Source organism: Ranitomeya imitator, chromosome 2 (assembly GCF_032444005.1).
Source record: "Ranitomeya imitator isolate aRanImi1 chromosome 2, aRanImi1.pri, whole genome shotgun sequence".
Taxonomy (NCBI): Eukaryota; Metazoa; Chordata; class Amphibia; order Anura; family Dendrobatidae; genus Ranitomeya; species Ranitomeya imitator.
Genome location: NC_091283.1, coordinates 254,514,968 through 254,534,772, shown reverse-complemented (window position 1 = coordinate 254,534,772; position 19,805 = coordinate 254,514,968). Strand labels below are relative to the sequence as shown.

Genomic DNA, 19,805 nt, shown 5'->3' with positions numbered 1-19,805 from the left:
GGGTCGGTAAATGAGACGAGAATTAGCGTTATGGAAGATGAGTCTATGAGAAACGTATTCAGCTGCCGACTCCGAGGAAGAAACTGCTTGTTGTCTGTGGCCTAAATATATAGGATTTATTAGTAGATGTAAAGAAGGAAACTAAATACTGTAAAATAATAAATCTCCTCATATGTTTCCCTTATTATCTCCAGTAATTGTATTATTACAGGATTCTTATGATGGAACATCGGCTCATCTTCTCATTCAGGTCTCCACAATATCGGATCCTCTCAGTGAAGATCTTCTACAAAAGAGAATTTTCTTGATTTACCCATCAAAGATGGATATGGGCAGAGACAAGATGGCGGAGAGGATATTACACCTCACCCTAGAGATCCTCTTCAGGCTTACTGGAGAGGTGAGAGATTCTGATGACGTCACATTACATCATTCTTATCTATGGGAATAACAGATGGACAGAACTGGAGAGGTGAGGATTCTGGAAATGTCTGTAGTGAGATTTATTAATGTGTCTCTCCATTACCAGGATTACACAGTGGTGAAGAAGCCCTCTAGTGATCGCTGTCAGGACCCTGTGTCTGAGGGATGGGGAAGACCCCTGAGCCCAATCACGGGGCCTCCACCTCACCCCCTGATCCATGAGGACATCAATGACCAGAAGATCCTAGAACTCATCTACAAGATGATTGAGCTGCTGACTGGAGAGGTGACACTGCTGGGAATGCTGGGACATTATACAGTAATGCTATGAAGGGATCGGGGGGTGACGGTATCATTGTATGTGTCAGGTTCCTATAAGGAGTCAGGATGTCGCTGTCTATTTCTCCATGGAGGAGTGGGAGTATTTAGAAGGACACAGAGATCTGTACAAGAACGTCATAATGGAGGTTCCCCAGCCCCTCACATCTCCAGGTAATAGACAGGACTAAATACACACGGCCTATAATTATCTGTATGTAAAGAATGAATTCACTCCCTGTATGTGTTTCCTCCAGATCTATCCAGTAAGAGGACAACACCAGAGAGATGTCCCCGTCCTCTTCTTCCACAGGACTGTAACCAAGAAGATCCCAATGCTCCTCAGGACCATCAGGTAGATGGAGAGAAGGTGTCAGGAGATCTCCCCTATGATGTGTAGACGCCAGTGAAGGTCTTGTGCTCAGTGTTGTTTTATCCACCAGTATATGTTTTATACTTGTGTAATAAGAAGGGTGGAGATGGCAGGATTAGAGCTGATAATAGATGTGACTTCTCCATCTGTCGGTGACTTTTATAATATTTGTTTCAGGGTGAAGATCTGACCCATATTAATACTACAGAGACATATGTGAGGGGGGATGAGCGGTGTAAAGAGGAGATTCCCACATATGGCTACCCAGGTGAGTACTAACCACTAAATGCAGAGAAGTCACAGATTCTTCTCAGTCACCGGCTGTGGCTGCTTTATCGGTGGTGTAGTCCGCCCGTATTACCATGATCACCATTTTGCCTCTAGACCACAACATTCTCCTTCTATACACTGATCTGAGAGACTTCCTGATCATCACTGCGCATGAGAGGAAGCCTCTCAGGTCTGGAGACCCGGATGTCGTCATGATGACATCGGGTCTCCATGGCAGCGATCGGGACCACGCATCATGCCACAGGGTTAAAGATCCAAAGGCAGAGGGGCTGTCGGCCCATGTAGTGAGGTTCCAGCGACCTGTCATAAGCCAATACAGATACATATGTAATCTGAGCACCACAAAGCCCCGCCCACAGGCCGCCCACAGCCCCGCCTCAGAGCACGAGAATCTCATTAACTGAAAACTACAAATACAGATTAAACAACAACCACAAGACAAATTTCATCACCAGGTATCAGTGTAATCAGTATAACGGCACCTACCTGACAGCTGTCTGAATGCAGATCTAGCTGGAATAGTTTGCAGACACAATGTATTGGGAGCACTGTTCATGGTCAACTGGCAGCTCAAAAGATCTCCACCATGAACATGCTTGGCACTATCTTCTCTGCTTTCCATATCCCAAGGATTGCCTTGCTCATCGCCCTTTAACACCATTACATGGATCTGGACTTACACTGGGACCCCTAGGCTTGGACCATGGTGTTACCTGCTATTCTGTGGTATTAGATGGCAAGAAGAATAGTCAGGTAGCTGGGTCAGAACCGGAAGGACAGAATCAGAAGACACAAGAGTAGTCAGTAAACGGGCCACGGTCACAACAGTAAACCAATACACAAGCCGCAAGCTGAGCACAGAGGACTGAACCAGAGGAGAACAACGCTGTTTCTGGCAGATTCCGGCCATGTGCTTTGAGCTTTGGTAGGGTGTGGTACTTTCCAATTGGCTGAAGAAGGGAGCAGATTACTCCAGCTGGACAGCAGGAACAGATCCCAGGTGAGATTGGACACACCATATGCAGAAGCCCTAATATAACTAAATGACATAAAAGCAGAATAGTCAAAATCCTAATAAAGCTTGGTCTCAGGCGCAGGTCATGGGTCTTGCAACAGGATAATGACTAGTGATGAGTGAGTGTACTCGTTGCTCAAGTTTTCCCGAGCACGCTCGGGTGATAACTGAATAGTTGTAAGTGCTCGGAGCTTTAGTTTTCGTTGTCTCATCTGCATGATTTACAGCTGATAGACAGCTTGAATACATGTGGGAATTTCCTAGCAACCAGGCAACCCACACATTTACTCAGGCTGGCTAGCAGCCATAAATCATGCAGCGGTGTCAATAAAAACTAAATTTCTGAGCAGTTACAAATACTCGGAGACCACCCGAGCAACGAGTATACTCGCCCATCACTAATAATGACCGAAAACACACAGCTAAAAACACCCAAGAACGGCTAAGAGGGAAACATTGGACTATCCTGAAGTGGCCTTCTGTGAGACCTGACCTAAATCCTATTGAGCATCTTTGGAAGGATCTGAAACATGTCATCTGGAAAAGGCAACATTCAGACACGAGACAACTGGAGCAGTTTGCTCTTGAGGAGCGGCCAAAATACCAGTCGAGAGGAGCAGAAGTCTCATTGACAATTACAGGAATCCTTTGATTGCAGTGATTGCCTCAAAATGTGGTGCAACAAAATATTAACCCTTTCACGCCAGAGCCTGTTTTTGCCTTCGTGACCGGGTCAATTCTGACCAGTGTCACTTTATGAGGTCATAACTATAAAATGCTGCAACAAATCCTGGTAATTCTGAGAATGTTTTCTTGTGACACATTGTTCTTTTATGATAGTGGTAAAATTTCTTTGATATAACTTGCGTTTATTTGTAAAAAAAAAATGGAAATTTGGCTGAAATGTCACAATTTTCAAAATTTTCATGCTCTTATATCAATCGTATCACAAAATAGTTAATAACATTTCACACATATCTACTTTACATCAGCACAATTTCTTATTTTAGGAAGTTATAAGGGTTAAAAGTTGACCAGCGATTTCTCATTTTTACAACAAAATTTACAAAACCATTTTTTTTAGGGACCACCTCACATTTGAAGTGAGTTTGGGGGGTCAATATGACAGAAAATACCCAAAAGTGACACCATTCTAAAAACTGCACCCCTCAAGGTGCTCATAACCACATTCAAGAAGTTTATTAACCCTTCAGGTGCTTCACAGCAATGAATGGAGAGTGGAAGGAAAAAATGAACATTTACTTTTCTTTCACAACAATTTTCATTTAGACCTAATTTTTTTTTACTTTCGCAAGGTTAACAGGAGAAAATGGATTATACATTTTGTTGTGCAATTTCTGCTGAGCATGCCGATACTCCACATGTGGGGAAATCTACTGTAAGTTAATTACGTAGAGCCGTGAAAATAGAAAATCATATTTCTTTATGGCTTCATTGGGGGACACAGGTAACCATGGGTGTATGCTGCTGTCGCTAGGAGGCTGACACTATGCAAAAAAAAGAAAATAGCTCCTCCTCTGCAGTGTACAGGCTCCGACAGACAGGAAGTACCTCAGTTAAGCTTAGTGTCTGTAGGAGGCGGACCTGGATCTGTTCCCAGATCCGCAGCTAATCCTTTTTTCCTTACAGGTATTGTTGTGTTTTATTAACAATTTCCCTTTGTCTTTCAGATACAGCTTCAGGGAAACGGGATAATTTCTCACTGTGCCTTCCCATATTAGGCGGCTGAGCGAGCAGTGTGGTGTCACCCACATCGCAACTCTCAGGCCCGCTGGCAGGACTTTATCCCCTGTCACCTTCACGGGTGCTCCAGGGCTGATTCCGGTGGCCAGTCCTTGCCATTTCCCTCCTCACCCCTCTCCTCGGAGAGGGCTGAGAGGAAGACGGTGGTCATCAGGGGTGGCCTCCCCCTTGTAAAGGGTTGATGCCGTCTTCTGCACCGTCCGGAGACGGTGCGGGAAGGAGGATCCCGGTTTCCAGTGACCCTCAACCTTCCTGAGGGCTCCTGATGTAATCCTCATCAGTGAAGAGGGATTCGGGACTCACCTTTTACAGGTATGTCCTTTTCTCTGTCCCTGGCAGCTCACCGCTTACCCGCAGAACGCTGCACAGAACATCACGTCACTGAACAACAACGACCATCTTTTCCTCAGCTACTGCTTCTTTAACGCCCTCCGCATTAAGCGCGCATATTTATGGCGCGCTTTTCTCCCTATCAAGGGGCCTCCTCCCCCTACCCGGTGCACTCCTCTGGCGGCACAGTCAATGGAAGGGCCCCTACTCCCACCAGACGCAGACTAGGACCTTCGTTTACCGGCCCTGCCACTGCGGGTGCCGAAACTGCACATAATTCCATTCCTTTGCTATTTTAGTCCCCAACTTTGGGGCCCCCACTTCCTGACACTGTCAGACGTGGCCAATTTTTCATACCGGACTAGGACCTTCTTTAATGCCAATTTCCGGTCCTGTCATTGTCGGTGCGGAGGCTTTGCATAATTATATGTTCCCGTTAATTTAGCGGCATCGGGGCCTTTTCCCCCGACTCTGTGCAGCTGCGGTCGCCTTCCGTTTAGCCACGCCCTATTACGGGACTTTCTGCTCATTAGGGCACGCCGTACGCTGAGGCCCCGTCTCCTGGCCTAATGAGAGAGTGTTTTTTCTCTATCCCTCTCTCCCGATACACGCTCCTCCCCCCCACAGGGGGGACATAGTGTCTCTGCCTGCAGGTTGAGTGAAGATTCGAAACCGTATGAAGAATCGTGCAGCCACCATCGCCTTCCGAAGGGCACAAAAGGCGTCCATCATTACCCTACTGGTTCTGGGGACACTGCAGCCTGAACATTGACAGCCGTCTCTGTTATCAGGTAGGACCAGCTCAGACTGGTTATTTTCTCTCTTCACAAGGGCTTAGCTCTCCCAGCTGTAGCCCTAGCCTGCTACCTATGCCCAATCTCAGGGAGGCCCATTCCTGTCCCTATAATTTGCGATGCTTGTGCCATCCGTACAAAAGGAGTGGCATTCAGATAAACCTTCTAACACCCGGGATGAGAGCACTCCCCTCCTTCCGGAGTGGGCTGTTGCCAGGTCACAGTCGGTCTCAGATCTGACCAAGCTCTCACAGTCCCTGGTCCAGGTCCTGGAGCATCCTTCAAGTTTGTCTTCTGCCACCAGTGCTCCGAACACCTCTCACGGTGATTCGCATGCACCTGACCGCGACCTTCACAGGAACAGATCGCGTACAAAGCAAAAGAACAGGCTGGTCCCTCTACTTTCTCCTGGACGCATTCCTCATCCCATGCCCCTCCTCCGAGGTGGTTTTTGGGTCAGATATGGATTCCCAGTCTGAGTCTGAGTCCGATACAGACTAGACCTGAAAGATGCAAGATATGCTCAATAACCTCATCTTGGCAAAATACTAAATTTCTGAACCTACGGGAGGATGAGGCTCCTGCTCACGAGCACTTTAAGCCTTAAGGATTTTACAAATAGACAGATTGAATACTTGGTTAAGTCAGCCTTGGAGGCAGCTGGCGCCTCGCTCTGTCTCTGTCCCACATTTGCCTACACCTGGGTGTCAAATTCCATGTCTGTCGGGGCAAGAATACTTCGTCAAGGTATTCTAGCGGCCGCTCCTCCGGATGGGAGGCCAGATCTGGCTGATCAGATTGCCCATGCCAGCAAATATCTCGTGTCCACTCCCCTTTTGATGCGGCTGGTTGTTCCGTCATGACTACCGGCAGCATCGTTGCCATATGTCGCATTCTCTGACCTCACTGGTTTTGCCTTCCAAGTCTCTAGATCTTTTGGATCCAAGCTGGATCAATAGTTTCGGATGCCACTGGCGGGGAAAAAACACCTCGCTTTTCCAGTCCAAACCTGTCCTTTTAATAGGAAAAGGTTGCTTCAACCTCGAGAGAGATAGCGACTTCCGGCTACAATATCGGCCGTTCTTCTCCCCCAGGAAGAAGTTTCCTTTTGTTTTTTCGCCCGTGAAGACATACGTTGCAGGCCCCAGCAGTTCTTCAGGCAGTCTTTACCTGCCATTCACAGAAGTGATCGTACCCGTCCCCAGGAACGTACTGTTCTCGGGGTTCTATTTTATTCTTTTAGTCCTCGAGTGGTTTACCGGTTACGTTCAGTCCTGTCTTTTCAGAACAATGTAACTAAGTTCGGTAATCACTTTCATGGACTCGGAAGAATGTTCCTCACATTCTTGTTTGTGTTTAGCTTTAGAGGCTCCTATGATGTGCGATCCAGGAGGGTCCTTATCAGTTCACGGCCCTCCCCTTCATCCTAGCCTCTGCTCCCAGACTATTTACGTCATGGCAGCGGTCAGGTCATTCTTCTATCCAAGGGATTTTTCATATTTCCCTACTTTAATGATCTTCTGATCAATGAGCCGTCCCGTTGAGACTGCAACAAGAGTCTTCAGTTTACTCTACATATCCGTGTCCATCTCAGCTAGATTATAAACAGAAAAGTCCTCCCTCACCTTTGCTCAGTACTTGGTCTAGGTATGGGTTTGACATGACCCAAGCCCGTCCCTTCCTTCCAAAGGAGAAGGTTTTTCATCCCTCTGCCAGAGGTTTTCTGTACTCTAAAGTGATCAGCTTCTCTTCTATGGTCCTGCATAGGAATTCTAGGGGAAATGGATTGTCGCCTTTTGCCCAGTTCCATGCCCGCCCCCTTCAGCGGGCTCTCTGGTAGTCTCCACGGACAATCCTGTGCTTCTTCCTCTGAGTGAGGCAGTCCCTCATCTGGTGACGCCGTCAGCATCAGTCCTATAAAGGACGTTCTTCTTTCCTCTCTAGTGGCAGGTTTTCACCAACAACGCCAGTCTCCTCTTTTGCGGAGCCGTTTTTTCTTCGTCACACAGCGCAGAGCCACTGGAACGCCCAAGATACAATGCCACGGCCGAGGTTTAAGTAAACCAGAGTTAACAAGGATTCTGCGAGAGGCAGAGCGTAATGTTTCTGCCAAATCAGCCGTGCACATTCCGAGGGTAGGAAAATGGGCAATCGATTTTCTGAGCCATCTGGGTCTCTCTTCGGGCAGCCAATGGCTCAGCCCCGCTGTCTTTATCCATATATGCTGAAATGGGGCTCTCCGGACGTTGTCCTCATGGCGTCTTGGATAAACCACAAGGTTCCTTGGTTTGTAGCCAGATCCCGGGACTTGCGAGCCACCTGTTGCTATGCTCTAGTAATATTGAGTTCACAATTCCATCTGCTCTCTTTTTCCGTCTCTCCCCTTAGCCCGAGAGTGGTGAAAAGGATAAAGGAAGAAGGGATCCCTATATTCCTGTTATCTTCGGATTGGCCAAGAAAGGCCCGGTGAATATGTTCATAGACGCCCCTTGGAAGCTTCCTGACCGTCCAGATCCTCTCAAGGTTCCCTCTTCAACCAGAGTGCATAGTCTCTGTCTTTAACAGCATGGCCGTTGAGGCCATAGTCCTGGGGGAGGCTGCTTTTTCCCCGTCTGGTCATTCAGACCATGATTGGGACCAGGAAACCAGCATCCTTGCGTATCTACTACAAATACAGAAAGGCCTTCTTTTGGTGGAGTATGGACAAGGGTCTGGTCCCTATGTCCGTTTTCCTTTCATTCTTGGTTTTCTTCAAGGAGTTGCCCACCTGGCTCCTCCTTATTGTCCTTCGATAAATCCATGGGATTTTCATCTTGTCTTAGGCACGCCGCTGCGCGCCCCTGTTTTTAGACCATTCAACACATGACATTTCTCTTTGTTCAATTATGTCCATCAGGAGAGTTTCTAAGTTAGCGGCATTGTCCTGCCGTTCCCTGCTCCTGATCCTATATCAGGACAAGGTGGTTCTCGGGCCTGGCCCTTCCTTTCTTCCCAAGGTGGTCTTTTCCTTTCTCATTAACGAAGTCATTGTCCTTCCTTCTGTGTCTCTCCCGTCCATCCCCTGGAGAAGTCCCTCTACAAGCTGGATTCCGTCACAGCTCTCCGAGTCTACCTTTCAAGGACTGCTCCCTTTCGTCAATCTGATTCCCTGCTCATCACCTCTGAAGGTTGCCTTTAAAGGGCTCCTAGCTTCTAGTTTCTCTATTGCCGTGAGGCAGTCCGCTTCCAGGACAAACGGCCTCTTCCGACAGTGCAGGCTTCTCCGGAGCTGAAGGCTCACTCCGCCCTGCGGTGGGGACCTCCTAGGCTGTTCGTTACCAGGATTTGGCTTTCCAGACTGTAAGGCCGCAACCTGGTCATCTTTGCCCTCTTTTGTTAGTCTTTACACGGTTCATTCCATGCCTCATCTGATGCAGGCCTGGGAAGGAAGGTGCTGCAGGTGGCGGTTTTGCACTGACCGACCTGAGCCCATTTATTCCTTGAATCTTCCTGTTTCCCACCCTAGAGACTGCTTTGGGACATCCCATGGTTACCTGTGTCCCCCAATGAAGCGATAAAGAAAGAGGGATTTTTGGTACTCACCGTAAAATCTCTTTCTTGGAGCCTTCATTGGGGGACACAGCACCCTCCCTAACTGTTTGTACCATTAATGTGCTTTCGTTGTTGCATTGGCACATATGTGGTACCATTATTTGGTATGTTGTATCATTATTTGATCTATTTGTCTTCATGTTGGATTGGTACATATGTTGTACCATTATTTGGTCTACAGTCATGGCCAAAAGTATTGACACCCCTGCAATTCTGCCAGATAATACTCATTTTCTTCCTGAAAATGATTGCAAACACAACTTATTTGGTATTATTATCTTCATTTAATTTGTCTTAAATGAAAAAACACAAAAATAATTGTCCTAAAGCCAAATTGGATATAATTCCACACCAAACATAAAAAGGGGGTGGACAAAAGTATTGGCACTGTTTGAAAAATCATGTGATGCTTCTCTAATTTGTGTAATTAACAGCACCTGTAACTTACCTGTGGCACCTAACAGGTGTTGGCAATATATAAGATCACACTTGCCGCTAGTTGACATGGATTAAAGCTGACTCAACCACTGTCCTGTGTCCTTGTGTGTACCACATTGAGCATGGAGAAAAGAAAGAAGACCAAAGAACTGTCTGAGGACTTGAGAAACCAAATTGTGAGGAAGCATGAGCAATCTCAAGGCTACAAGTCCATCTCCAAAGACCTGAATGTTCCTGTGTCTACTGTGCGCAGTGTCATCAAGAAGTTTAAAGCCCATGGCACTGTGGCTAACCTCCCTAGATGTGGACGGAAAAGAAAAATTGGCAAGAGATTTCAACGCAAGATTGTGCGGATGTTGGATAAAGAACCTCGACTAACATCCAAATAAGTTCAAGCTGCCCTGCAGTCTGAGGGTACAACAGTGTCAACCCGTACTATCCTTCGGCGTCTGAATGAAAAGGGACTGCATGGTAGGAGACCCAGGAAGACCCCACTTCTTACCCCGAGACACAAAAAAGCCAGGCTGGATTTTGCCAAAACTTACCTGAAAAAGCCTAAAACATTTTGGAAGAATTTCGCTGGTCAGATGAGACAAAAGTAGAGCTTTTTGGGCAAAGGCATCAGCATAGAGTTTACAGGAGAAAAAAAGAGGCATTGAAAGAAAAGAACACGGTCCCTACAGTCAAACATGGCAGAGGTTCCCTGATGTTTTGGGGTTGCTTTGCTGCCTCTGACACTGGACTGCTTGACCGTGTGCATTGCATTATGAAGTCTGAAGACTACCAACAAATTTTGCAGAATAATGTAGGGCCCAGTGTGAGAAAGCTGGGTCTCCCTCAGAGGTCATGGGTCTTCCAACAGGACAATGACCCAAAACACACTTCAAAAAGCACTAGAAAATAATTTGAGAGAAAGCACTGGAGACTTCTAAGGTGGCCAGCAATGAGTCCAGACCTGAATCCCATATAACACCTGTGGAGAGATCTAAAAATGGCAGTTTGGAGAAGGCACCCTTCAAATATCAGGGACCTGGAGCAGTTTGCCAAAGAAGAATGGTCTAAAATTCCAGCAGAGCATTGTAAGAAACTCATTGATGGTTACCGGAAGCGGTTGGTCGCAGTTATTTTGGCTAAAGGTTGTGCAACCAAGTATTAGGCTGAGGGTGCCAATACTTTTGTCTGGCCCATTTTGGGAGTTTTGTGTGACATGATTAATGTTTTGCTTTTTGCTTCGTTCTCTTTTGTGTTTTTTCATTTAAGACAAATTAAATGAAGATGATAATACCAAATAATGTGTTTGCAATCATTTTCAGGAAGAAAATGAATATTATCTGACAGAATTGCAGGGGTGTCAATACTTTTGGCCATGACTGTATGTGCCTCCGTTGTTGGTTGGTACATATGTTGAGTTTTGGTTGCTTCTCCTACTGCTTTAACACTAACTGAGGTACTTCCTGCCTGTCGGTGGGTGTATACTGCAGAGGAGGAGCTATTTTCTTTTTTTTGCATAGTGTCAGCCTCCTAGCGACAGCAGCATACACCCATTGTTACCTGTGTCCCCCAATGAAGGCTCCAAGAAAGAGATTTCACGGTGAGTACCAAAAATCACTCTTTTTGTTCCACAAAAAATTATCTTTTTGCCCTCAATTTTGTTTTTCAAAAGGGTAGCAGGAGAAATTGGACCACAAAAGTTGTTCATTTTGTCCTGAGTATGCTGAATCCCCATATGTGGGGGTAAACCACTGTTTGTGCGCATAGCAGAGCTCGAAAAGGGAAGGCGCGCCATATTGGAGAGCAGATTTTGCTGGAATTGTTTGTGGGTGACATGTCACATTGTCAGAGCCCCTGAGTTGCCAGAACAGCATAAGCCCCCCAAAGTGACTGCATTTTACAAAATACTTCCCTGAATGAATTCTAGTGGTGCAGTGAGCATACTGATACCACAGCTGTTCCATAGAAAATTACACCATTGGGCAGTGAAGAAAAAATAATCACATTTTAACCACTAAAATGTTGTTTTAACCCCAGATTTAACATTGGAAAATAGGTAGATAGGTAAATGGTCACTACATCCATAGATGAATTCCCAGAGGGGTGTCATTTCCAAAATGGGGTCACTTCAGGGGGGGATTCTGCTGTTATGGCACTTTGGAGAGCTGGTAAGTGCCAGAACAACAGAATCCCCCCCTGAAGTGACCCCATTTTGGAAATGACACCCCTCTGGTTATTTATCTATGGATATAGTGACCATTTCCACTACATGGATGATTTTCAGAAACACATAGTGGAAGTTTTAGAGCAAAAAATGTCATTGTAGTGCCCAATATATTGTACCCAGCTTGTGTCTCTAGAGACATCCCCCCACCTACCCCCAGACATTGTTAAGTCAGCTCTACTCAAATGTGTCTGTCACTAAATAAACCAAATATAATATACAAGAAGAGTGCAACCTTTATCGTGCCAAAGCATTGTCTAATATGAAATACATGAAATATGAACAGCAAAATGGCTTTTGAACATTAGAAAAAATATTTGAGAGACGATTTGCACAGGGTTTGGCCAAATAGTGTGAGCCCATCGACCATCGTCAAGGTGGTCTCATTAAAAACCGATGGGTCCCTGACCTCCCTGTCCAAATGTGAACACTTACCGAAGGCTAACGTCTGCATGCTTGGGTGAATGTGGACACCTCTCAACAAAGCCTACATATGGGTTGGCCGGAACCAAGTGTGATTAGATGTAATTAAAAAACACATGGTGACGGGAGGAGTGCTCAGTCAGTAAGCTAACATAGAAATGACAGAAAAAAGACTGGCACATCCAAACTAGTGTGAATAGATGCATACCAGGAGCATCTATCTCCATATATAATATACAAGAAAAGGTTGCACTCTATCTATTTGGCCAAATCCTGTGCAAAGCATCTCTCAAATATTTTTTTCTAATGTTCAAAAGCCATTTTGCTATTCATATTTCGTATTAGACATGCTTTGGCACAATAGAGTGCAACCTTTTCTTGTATATTAAATATGGAGGTAGCTGCTCCTGGTATGCACCAGAGGATGTGCCAGTCTTTTTTCTGTCATTACTAAATAAACCAAATGCTTGAATGTCAAAACAGTTTAAAAACGTGGTTCTGTGTGGAAGATTATAAATCAGTCATGGAGGCATAAGTCCGGCAATGATGGGCATTGTGGGCAATAATAGCGGGTATCATGCCTCATTCCTCTCTTGGAACATACACGACATCTTCTCTGGGGGCTCTTTCTTGTTTCAGTTGCTGGAATGAGTGCAATAAAATGTCGCTCAGTGAGTCTTCTGACATCTTCAGATTCTAAAGGATTGGCGGGAACAACATTTTCAAAAACAAGATTTTCAATTACCTTTTCCTGATAATCTAGGAAAGTATCTGCATTTACGGCTTTTTTGTATAACACAAAAGAATTATATGAGGCCACCGGAAATAAATAAATTACTAACTTCTTATAGTAGATATATGATTTTCTTGATACCTGGTATGGCTGTAGAACCTGGTCTGCAAGGTCCACACCCCCATATATTTGTTGTAGTCAATGACAGACACAGGTTTTGGAGTAGTGGATTCCTGTTGGTCTGCAGTGGCCGTTGTGGCATCTGTGTGGATCGAGCTCAGGATAAAAATATATTTTTTTTTATCCTTATTCTTAAGGGTAAGCATCTCTCCATTGCGTGAAGCCCCTGACTGCCCCTTTCGGAACCTTTCATTGACCAATGATTGTGGAAACCCCTGACCGTTTTTGCGAATGGTCCCACAAGCCCCCATGTTATATTCAACCAGACTTTTAAATAGGGGTTTGCTGGTGTAGTAGTTGTCAACATACAGATTGTAACCTTTATGTAATAATGGAGTTACCAGCTTCCAAATGATTTTTCCATATGTCCCAGATAAGTAGGGCATCCTGGTGGGTTTAGTTGGCTATCTTTCCCCTCATAAATGTGAAAAGCTGATGTGTATCCGGTTGAACATTTTATAGAGCGTTATTTCGAACCTTGCCCTCTTAGAAGGAATAAATTGCTTGAGGTGCAGCCTTCCTTTCAATTTTACAAGGGATTCGTCAATGGAAATGTTTAATGTTGGGGTGTAAATCTTTAAGAACTTTTCTCTCAAGTCTTCAATGATGCGTCTGATTTTGAATAGTCTGTCATGTTCTGGGGCATCTCTGGGCAGGCATCGAATATCGTTGTTAAAATGCCAAAATCTCATAAGCATTTCATGACAGGTCCTAGGAAGAACGGCAGAAAACATTGGGGTGGCTTGAACAGGGCGATTGTACCAATAGGACCGAAGTTTTGTTAACAAGCCCCATAGCGTATGTAAGTCTTAAAAATTTTTTCATTTCTAGGACATTAGTTGGTGGCCATAAATTTGACCTAGCATAATAGGATCGTGGATTCTGGCTGATGAATTGGTTATATATTGATTATAGGATAATATACTCTAGCAAGCTATCTGTCAGAAACAAAGTAAAAAAATTAACTGGTCCAAAATTTTCCACCTCCACATTTATACTAGGAATGACATTAAAATTAGGGATGAATGGAGTAGCCAAATCTGAAGCCTTCCATCTGGGAAATGCTACATCAAGAGGCAAAGCCCCTTGGACATTGGTGTGCACCAAGTCACGAGCACTAGGGACAGCGCTAGTACTGGGCATTGTTCCCTGAGTTGGAGACATTTCCCCAGAAGCGCTATTTGTCCTTCTTGTTGTACTGGACCTTGTGTGTGAGGATGGACCAGAATCACTGCTCATTTCTGAGCTATCACTGTCGCTGCTACTAAAGCCCTCGAAATCCCCATCCGGCACTGCGCTATCTTCGCTATCAGAACATAAAAGTGCATAAGCCTCCTCTGCACTGTAATACTGACGGGCCATTTTACTGTTTTTTTTTCCCGATAATAGAAAACTCTGATGTGACCTGACTGACTGACGTGATATGACTGAGGTGACCAAATTATTGGGGAGACAATTGAGAAAAGCCTAATTCTTTAGCCTAACTTTAGAATAAATCCTAACTCTAACTTTAGCCTAAAAATATCCATAAACCTAGCAGTAGCCCTAATTTTAGCCTAACAGTATCCATAACCCTAACTTTAGCCTAACAGTATCCATAACCCTAACTTTAGCCTCACAGTAACCCTAACTTTATCCCCAACACTAACCCTAACTATAGCACTCACCCTAACCTGCTTTATCTGTTTTTTTTACTTTATAACAAGATCGCTGACTGACTCAGCTGTTGCCAGCAGCACTTGTAACACTGTTTCTTGTCTAATCTCTCACTGACAGGAGATCTGAGGAGAAACTGCGTTTTTATGAGGCAGATCAACCGGGAAAGTAAGTTGCTACAACAAACTTTCCAAGTGATTTCTCTCATTGGCTGGTGTGACACTGACATCATCAGGAGCTGAACCAATCAGGTCTCGATGAGGTCGGGGGTCACAGGAAGTGTTGCTAGCGCCGACGTTTATCTACTGTTGGAGGTCACGAAGCGGTTAAGTTAAGGGTACCATAATTTCTGTCCAGGCCTATTTCATTAGTTTTATTTATTTTTAATTCTGTGGAAGCATGGCTGAAAAGCAATGTCTGACTTTCATTTGTTCATTTTAATAGATTTTTGATTTATTATTACTTTTGTCAGATTCAAGTTATTTCTGTGACCATTGTGGGTTTTTCTGTCATTAAACGAGGGGTATCAACAATTTTGACCATGTGTGTAGGAGGAATGAATATTTTGACTCCACTGCCACTTTCTGGAAATTAGCACGAAGTGGATGTTGGAGAGTGAAACTTACACATCTGCTATTTTATTACCCAGCACATAATGCCCAGATTGTGCTCCAGGAGACACACACTGCAAATTAAGTGGATTCTTCTCACTATAATATTGGTAAATACAGGGATCCTAAATGTTGTTTGAGCACACTGCAAGACTCAGAAGTGAGAGCGGCTTTTGCTGGATTGGTTTATAGAAACTCTGTTACTTTTCAACAGCCTTTGAGCCACTAGTAGTGTGGGAACCTCTGTTTTTCCATTGACAGATGATGGACCTGAGTGGTGACTTGTTTTTGTGAGATGAGAATTGGTATTATTTTCACCTACATAACATTGATTGGTTTCTTTTTATTCGATATTTGGGAGGCAGAATGAACAAACAGTTGAACACCACCTACTTCTGGTTCATCCAGCAAGGTTTTCTATTAGACTGTGAACTGTCATTGTCTTGGTAAATAATTACCGTATATACTCGAGTATAAGCCGACCCGAGTATAAGCCGACCCCCCTAATTTTGCCACAAAAAACTGGGAAAACTTATTGACTCGAGTATAAGCCTAGGGTGGAAAATGCAGCAGCTACCGGTGAATTTCAAAAATAAAAATAGATGCTTCATACCGTTCATTATTGCCCCATAGATGCTCCATATAAAGCTGTGCCATTTAGAATGCTCTGCACCGTTCATTATGGCCCCATAGCTGTGCCATATAGTGCTCTGCACCATTCATTATGGCCCCATAGCTGTGCCATATAGTGCTCTGCACCGTTCATTATTTCCCCATAGCTGTGCCATATAGTGCTCTGCACCGTTCATTATTGCCCCATAACTGTGCCATATAGTGCTCTGCACTGTTCATTATTGCCCCATAGCTGTGTCATATAGTGCTCTGCACCGTTCATTATTTCCCCATAGCTGTGCCATATAGTGCTCTGCACCGTTCATTATTGTCACATAGCTGTGCCATATAGTGCTCTGCACCGTTCATTATTGCCCCATAGCTGTGCCATATAGTGCTCTGCACCGTTCATTATTGTCCCATAGCTGCCATATAGTGCTCTGCGCCGTTCATTATTGCCCCATAGCTGCCATATAGTGCTCTGCGCCGTTCATTATTGCCCCATAGCTGTGCCATATAGTGCTCTGCACCGTTCATTATTGCCCCATAGCTGTGCCATATAGTGCTCTGGACCATTCATTATTGCCCCATTGATGTACCATAGAAAGCTGTGCCATTGCTGCTGCTGCAATAAAAAAAAAAAAAAAAGCCATACTCATCTCTCGCTGCCGCAGCTCCTCTGCGTCCAGTCCCGGCGTCTCTCCGCACTGACTGATCAGGCAGAGGGCGCCACGCACACTATATGCGTCATCGTGCCCTCTGACCTGAACAGTCAGAGCAAGAGGACGCGAAGACAGAGCGGCACCCGGCGGGTGGAACGCGGACAGGTGAATATAAAATACCTACCTGCTCCCGGCGTCCGGCTCCTTCCCCCGTACAGCTGGTCTTCGGTGCCGCAGCCTCTTTCTCTATCAGCGGTCACCGACACCGCTGATTAGAAAAATGAATATAGAATCTGGAATTGCTTGCCTGAGGAGGTGGTGATGGCGAACTCAGTCGAGGGGTTCAAGAGAGGCCTGGATGTCTTCCTGGAGCAGAACAATATTGTATCATACAATTATTAGGTTCTGTAGAAGGACGTAGATCTGGGGATTTATTATGATGGAATATAGGCTGAACTGGATGGACAAATGTCTTTTTTCGGCCTTACTAACTATGTTACTATGTTACTATGAATATGCGGCTCCACCCCTATAGGAGGTGGAGCCGCATAGCCATTTCTCTAATCAGCGGTCCCACATGACCGCTGATAGAGGAAGAGCTGCAGCACCGAAGACCGTGTGACAGGCAGGGGCAGCGTCAGGATCGCTGTGACTAGGTGAGTATGCCTCAGCGCCCTCTCCCCCTCACCCGCCGACCCTGCCGCCCACCGTGACTCGAGTATAAGCCGAGAGCGGCACTTTCAGCCCAAAATTTTGGGCTAAAAATCTCGGCTTATACTCGAGTATATACGGTAATTAATTTTTTTTTCATAGCTTACCATTTTTATGGACAGTTTAAGTAGAAATGTTCGATAATATAAAACTCAAGGATATTTTATTAAAAATAATTGTTTATCTTAGCAGATGACTGTACCAGGAGATCAGAGGGACAGCTGACATCTTCAATTTTTAAATCTGATGATCTTGAGATCCTACAAGATACAACTGAAGTGATTGCCATTACTCGAGATATATCATCATCCATTCACAGAAAAGATCTGTCATCTGATCCTATGAAACAGGTCTCATCTTCTGATTCAATACTGATTACTAAGGAAAATCAAAGTCACAAAAGAGGCATTAAAAAACAAATTGCTCCTAAAGCAAAGAAGTCATTTTCATGTTCAGAATGTGGGAAATGTTTTAACAAGAAATCGCATTTTGTTAGACATCAAAGAACTCACACAGGGGAGAAGCCTTTTTCCTGTTCAGAATGTGGGAAATGTTTTGCATATAAACCACTGATTGATGCTCACCATAGAACTCACACGGGGGAGAAGGCTATTTCCTGTTTAGAATGTGGGAAATGTTTTAACAGGAAATCAGATTTTGCTAGACATCAAAGAACTCACACAGGGGAGAGGCCTTTTTCCTGTTCAGAATGTGGGAAATGTTTTGCACATAAATCACTGATTGTTACACACAAAAGAACTCACACAGGGGAGAAGCCTTTTTCTTGTTCAGAATGTGGGAAATGTTTTAACCAGAAAGGGAATCTTGATAGCCATCAAAGAACCCACACAGGGGAGAAGCCTTTTTCCTGTTCAGAATGTGGGAAATGTTTTAACCGGAAATCAGATCTTGTTAGTCACCAGAGAAATCACACAGGGGAAAAGCCTTTTTCCTGTTCAGAATGTGGGAAATGTTTTAAATGGAAAGTGCTTTTTGTTAGACATCAGAGCAGTCACACAGAGGAGAGAAGCCTTTTTCATATTCTTAATGTGGGAAATATTTTACTTGGAAATTAACTGTTAATAAACATCAGAGACGTCACATAGGGGAGAAGCCTTTTGTATGTTCATAATGTTGGAATAGTTTTAAGCAAAATTGAATCTACTTACATTTGTTGTCTCTTGTCATGTTTGCTGACAAAAGGATAAAACTAAACTCTATTAACTCCAAATGTAAAACTATACCCATAATTTACCCCCTGAAGGTTAGTCAGTAGGTGACTAATAGAAAAAACATGTATTCCACAGTTCAGTGTATAAGGTGAGGTGACGTATACACACTCACTCTCCATTTCTACGGGTTTTATCGTCCTCACCAAAGGTGACTCATTAGGAGACTATTTAATACTAGCTATTGAACCCGTTCTACGCTCGGGTGGCGAGCATTTATATTGGTATATGGTCTCCATCCTGGTATGTGCTGCTCCATCCTGCGCCCTAATCTTGTCATGTGCTGCTCCCATCCTGCGTCCCCATCCTGTCATGTGCTGCTCCCATCCTGCGCCCCCGTTCTGACATGTGCTGCTCCCATCCTGCACCCCCATTCTGACATGTGCTGCTCCCATCCTGCGCCTCCATTCTGACATGTGCTGCTCCCATCCTGCGCCCCCATTCTGACATGTGCTGCTCCCATCCTGTGCCTCCATTCTGACATGTGCTGCCCCCATTCTGACATGTGCTGCCCCCATTCTGACATGTGCTGCTCCCATCCTGCGCCCCCATTCTGACATGTGCTGCTCCCATCCTGCGTCCCCATCCTGTCATGTGCTGCTCCCATCCTGCGCCCCCATTTCTGACATGTGCTGCTCCCATCCTGCGCCCCCATTCTGACATGTGCTGCTCCCATCCTAGTAACATTGTAACATAGTTAGTAAGGCCGAAAAAAGACATTTGTCCATCCAGTTCAGCCTATATTCCATCATAATAAATACCCAGATCTACGTCCTTCTACAGAACCTAATAATTGTATGATACAATATTGTTCTGCTCCAGGAAGACATCCAGGCCTCTCTTGAACCCCTCGACTGAGTTCGCCATCACCACCTCCTCAGGCAAGCAATTCCAGATTCTCACTGCCCTAACAGTAAAGAATCCTCTTCTATGTTGGTGGAAAAACCTTCTCTCCTCCAGACGCAAAGAATGCCCCCTTGTGCCCGTCACCTTCCTTGGTATAAACAGATCCTCAGCGAGATATTTGTATTGTCCCCTTATATACTTATACATGGTTATTAGATCGCCCCTCAGTCGTCTTTTTTCTAGACTAAATAATCCTAATTTCGCTAATCTATCTGGGTATTGTAGTTCTCCCATCCCCTTTATTAATTTTGTTGCCCTCCTTTGTACTCTCTCTAGTTCCATTATATCCTTCCTGAGCACCGGTGCCCAAAACTGGACACAGTACTCCATGTGCGGTCTAACTAGGGATTTGTACAGAGGCAGTATAATGCTCTCATCATGTGTATCCAGACCTCTTTTAATGCACCCCATGATCCTGTTTGCCTTGGCAGCTGCTGCCTGGCACTGGCTGCTCCAGGTAAGTTTATCATTAACTAGGATCCCCAAGTCCTTCTCCCTGTCAGATTCACCCAGTGGTTTCCCGTTCAGTG

General features: G+C 44.9%; 1 protein-coding gene across 1 annotated transcript; it reads left to right on the top strand.

Annotated features, from left to right (window-relative positions):
• The first annotated feature begins 1,293 nt into the window (after nt 1–1,293).
• LOC138662958 (gastrula zinc finger protein XlCGF17.1-like) lies at nt 1,294–18,289 on the top strand. Its single transcript, XM_069748975.1, has 2 exons — nt 1,294–1,382; nt 17,333–18,289. The coding sequence occupies exon 2, from the start codon at nt 17,482–17,484 to the stop codon at nt 18,214–18,216; it is 735 nt and encodes a 244-aa protein (XP_069605076.1). The 5' UTR covers nt 1,294–1,382; nt 17,333–17,481; the 3' UTR covers nt 18,217–18,289.
• Nucleotides 18,290–19,805: the final 1,516 nt, after the last annotated feature.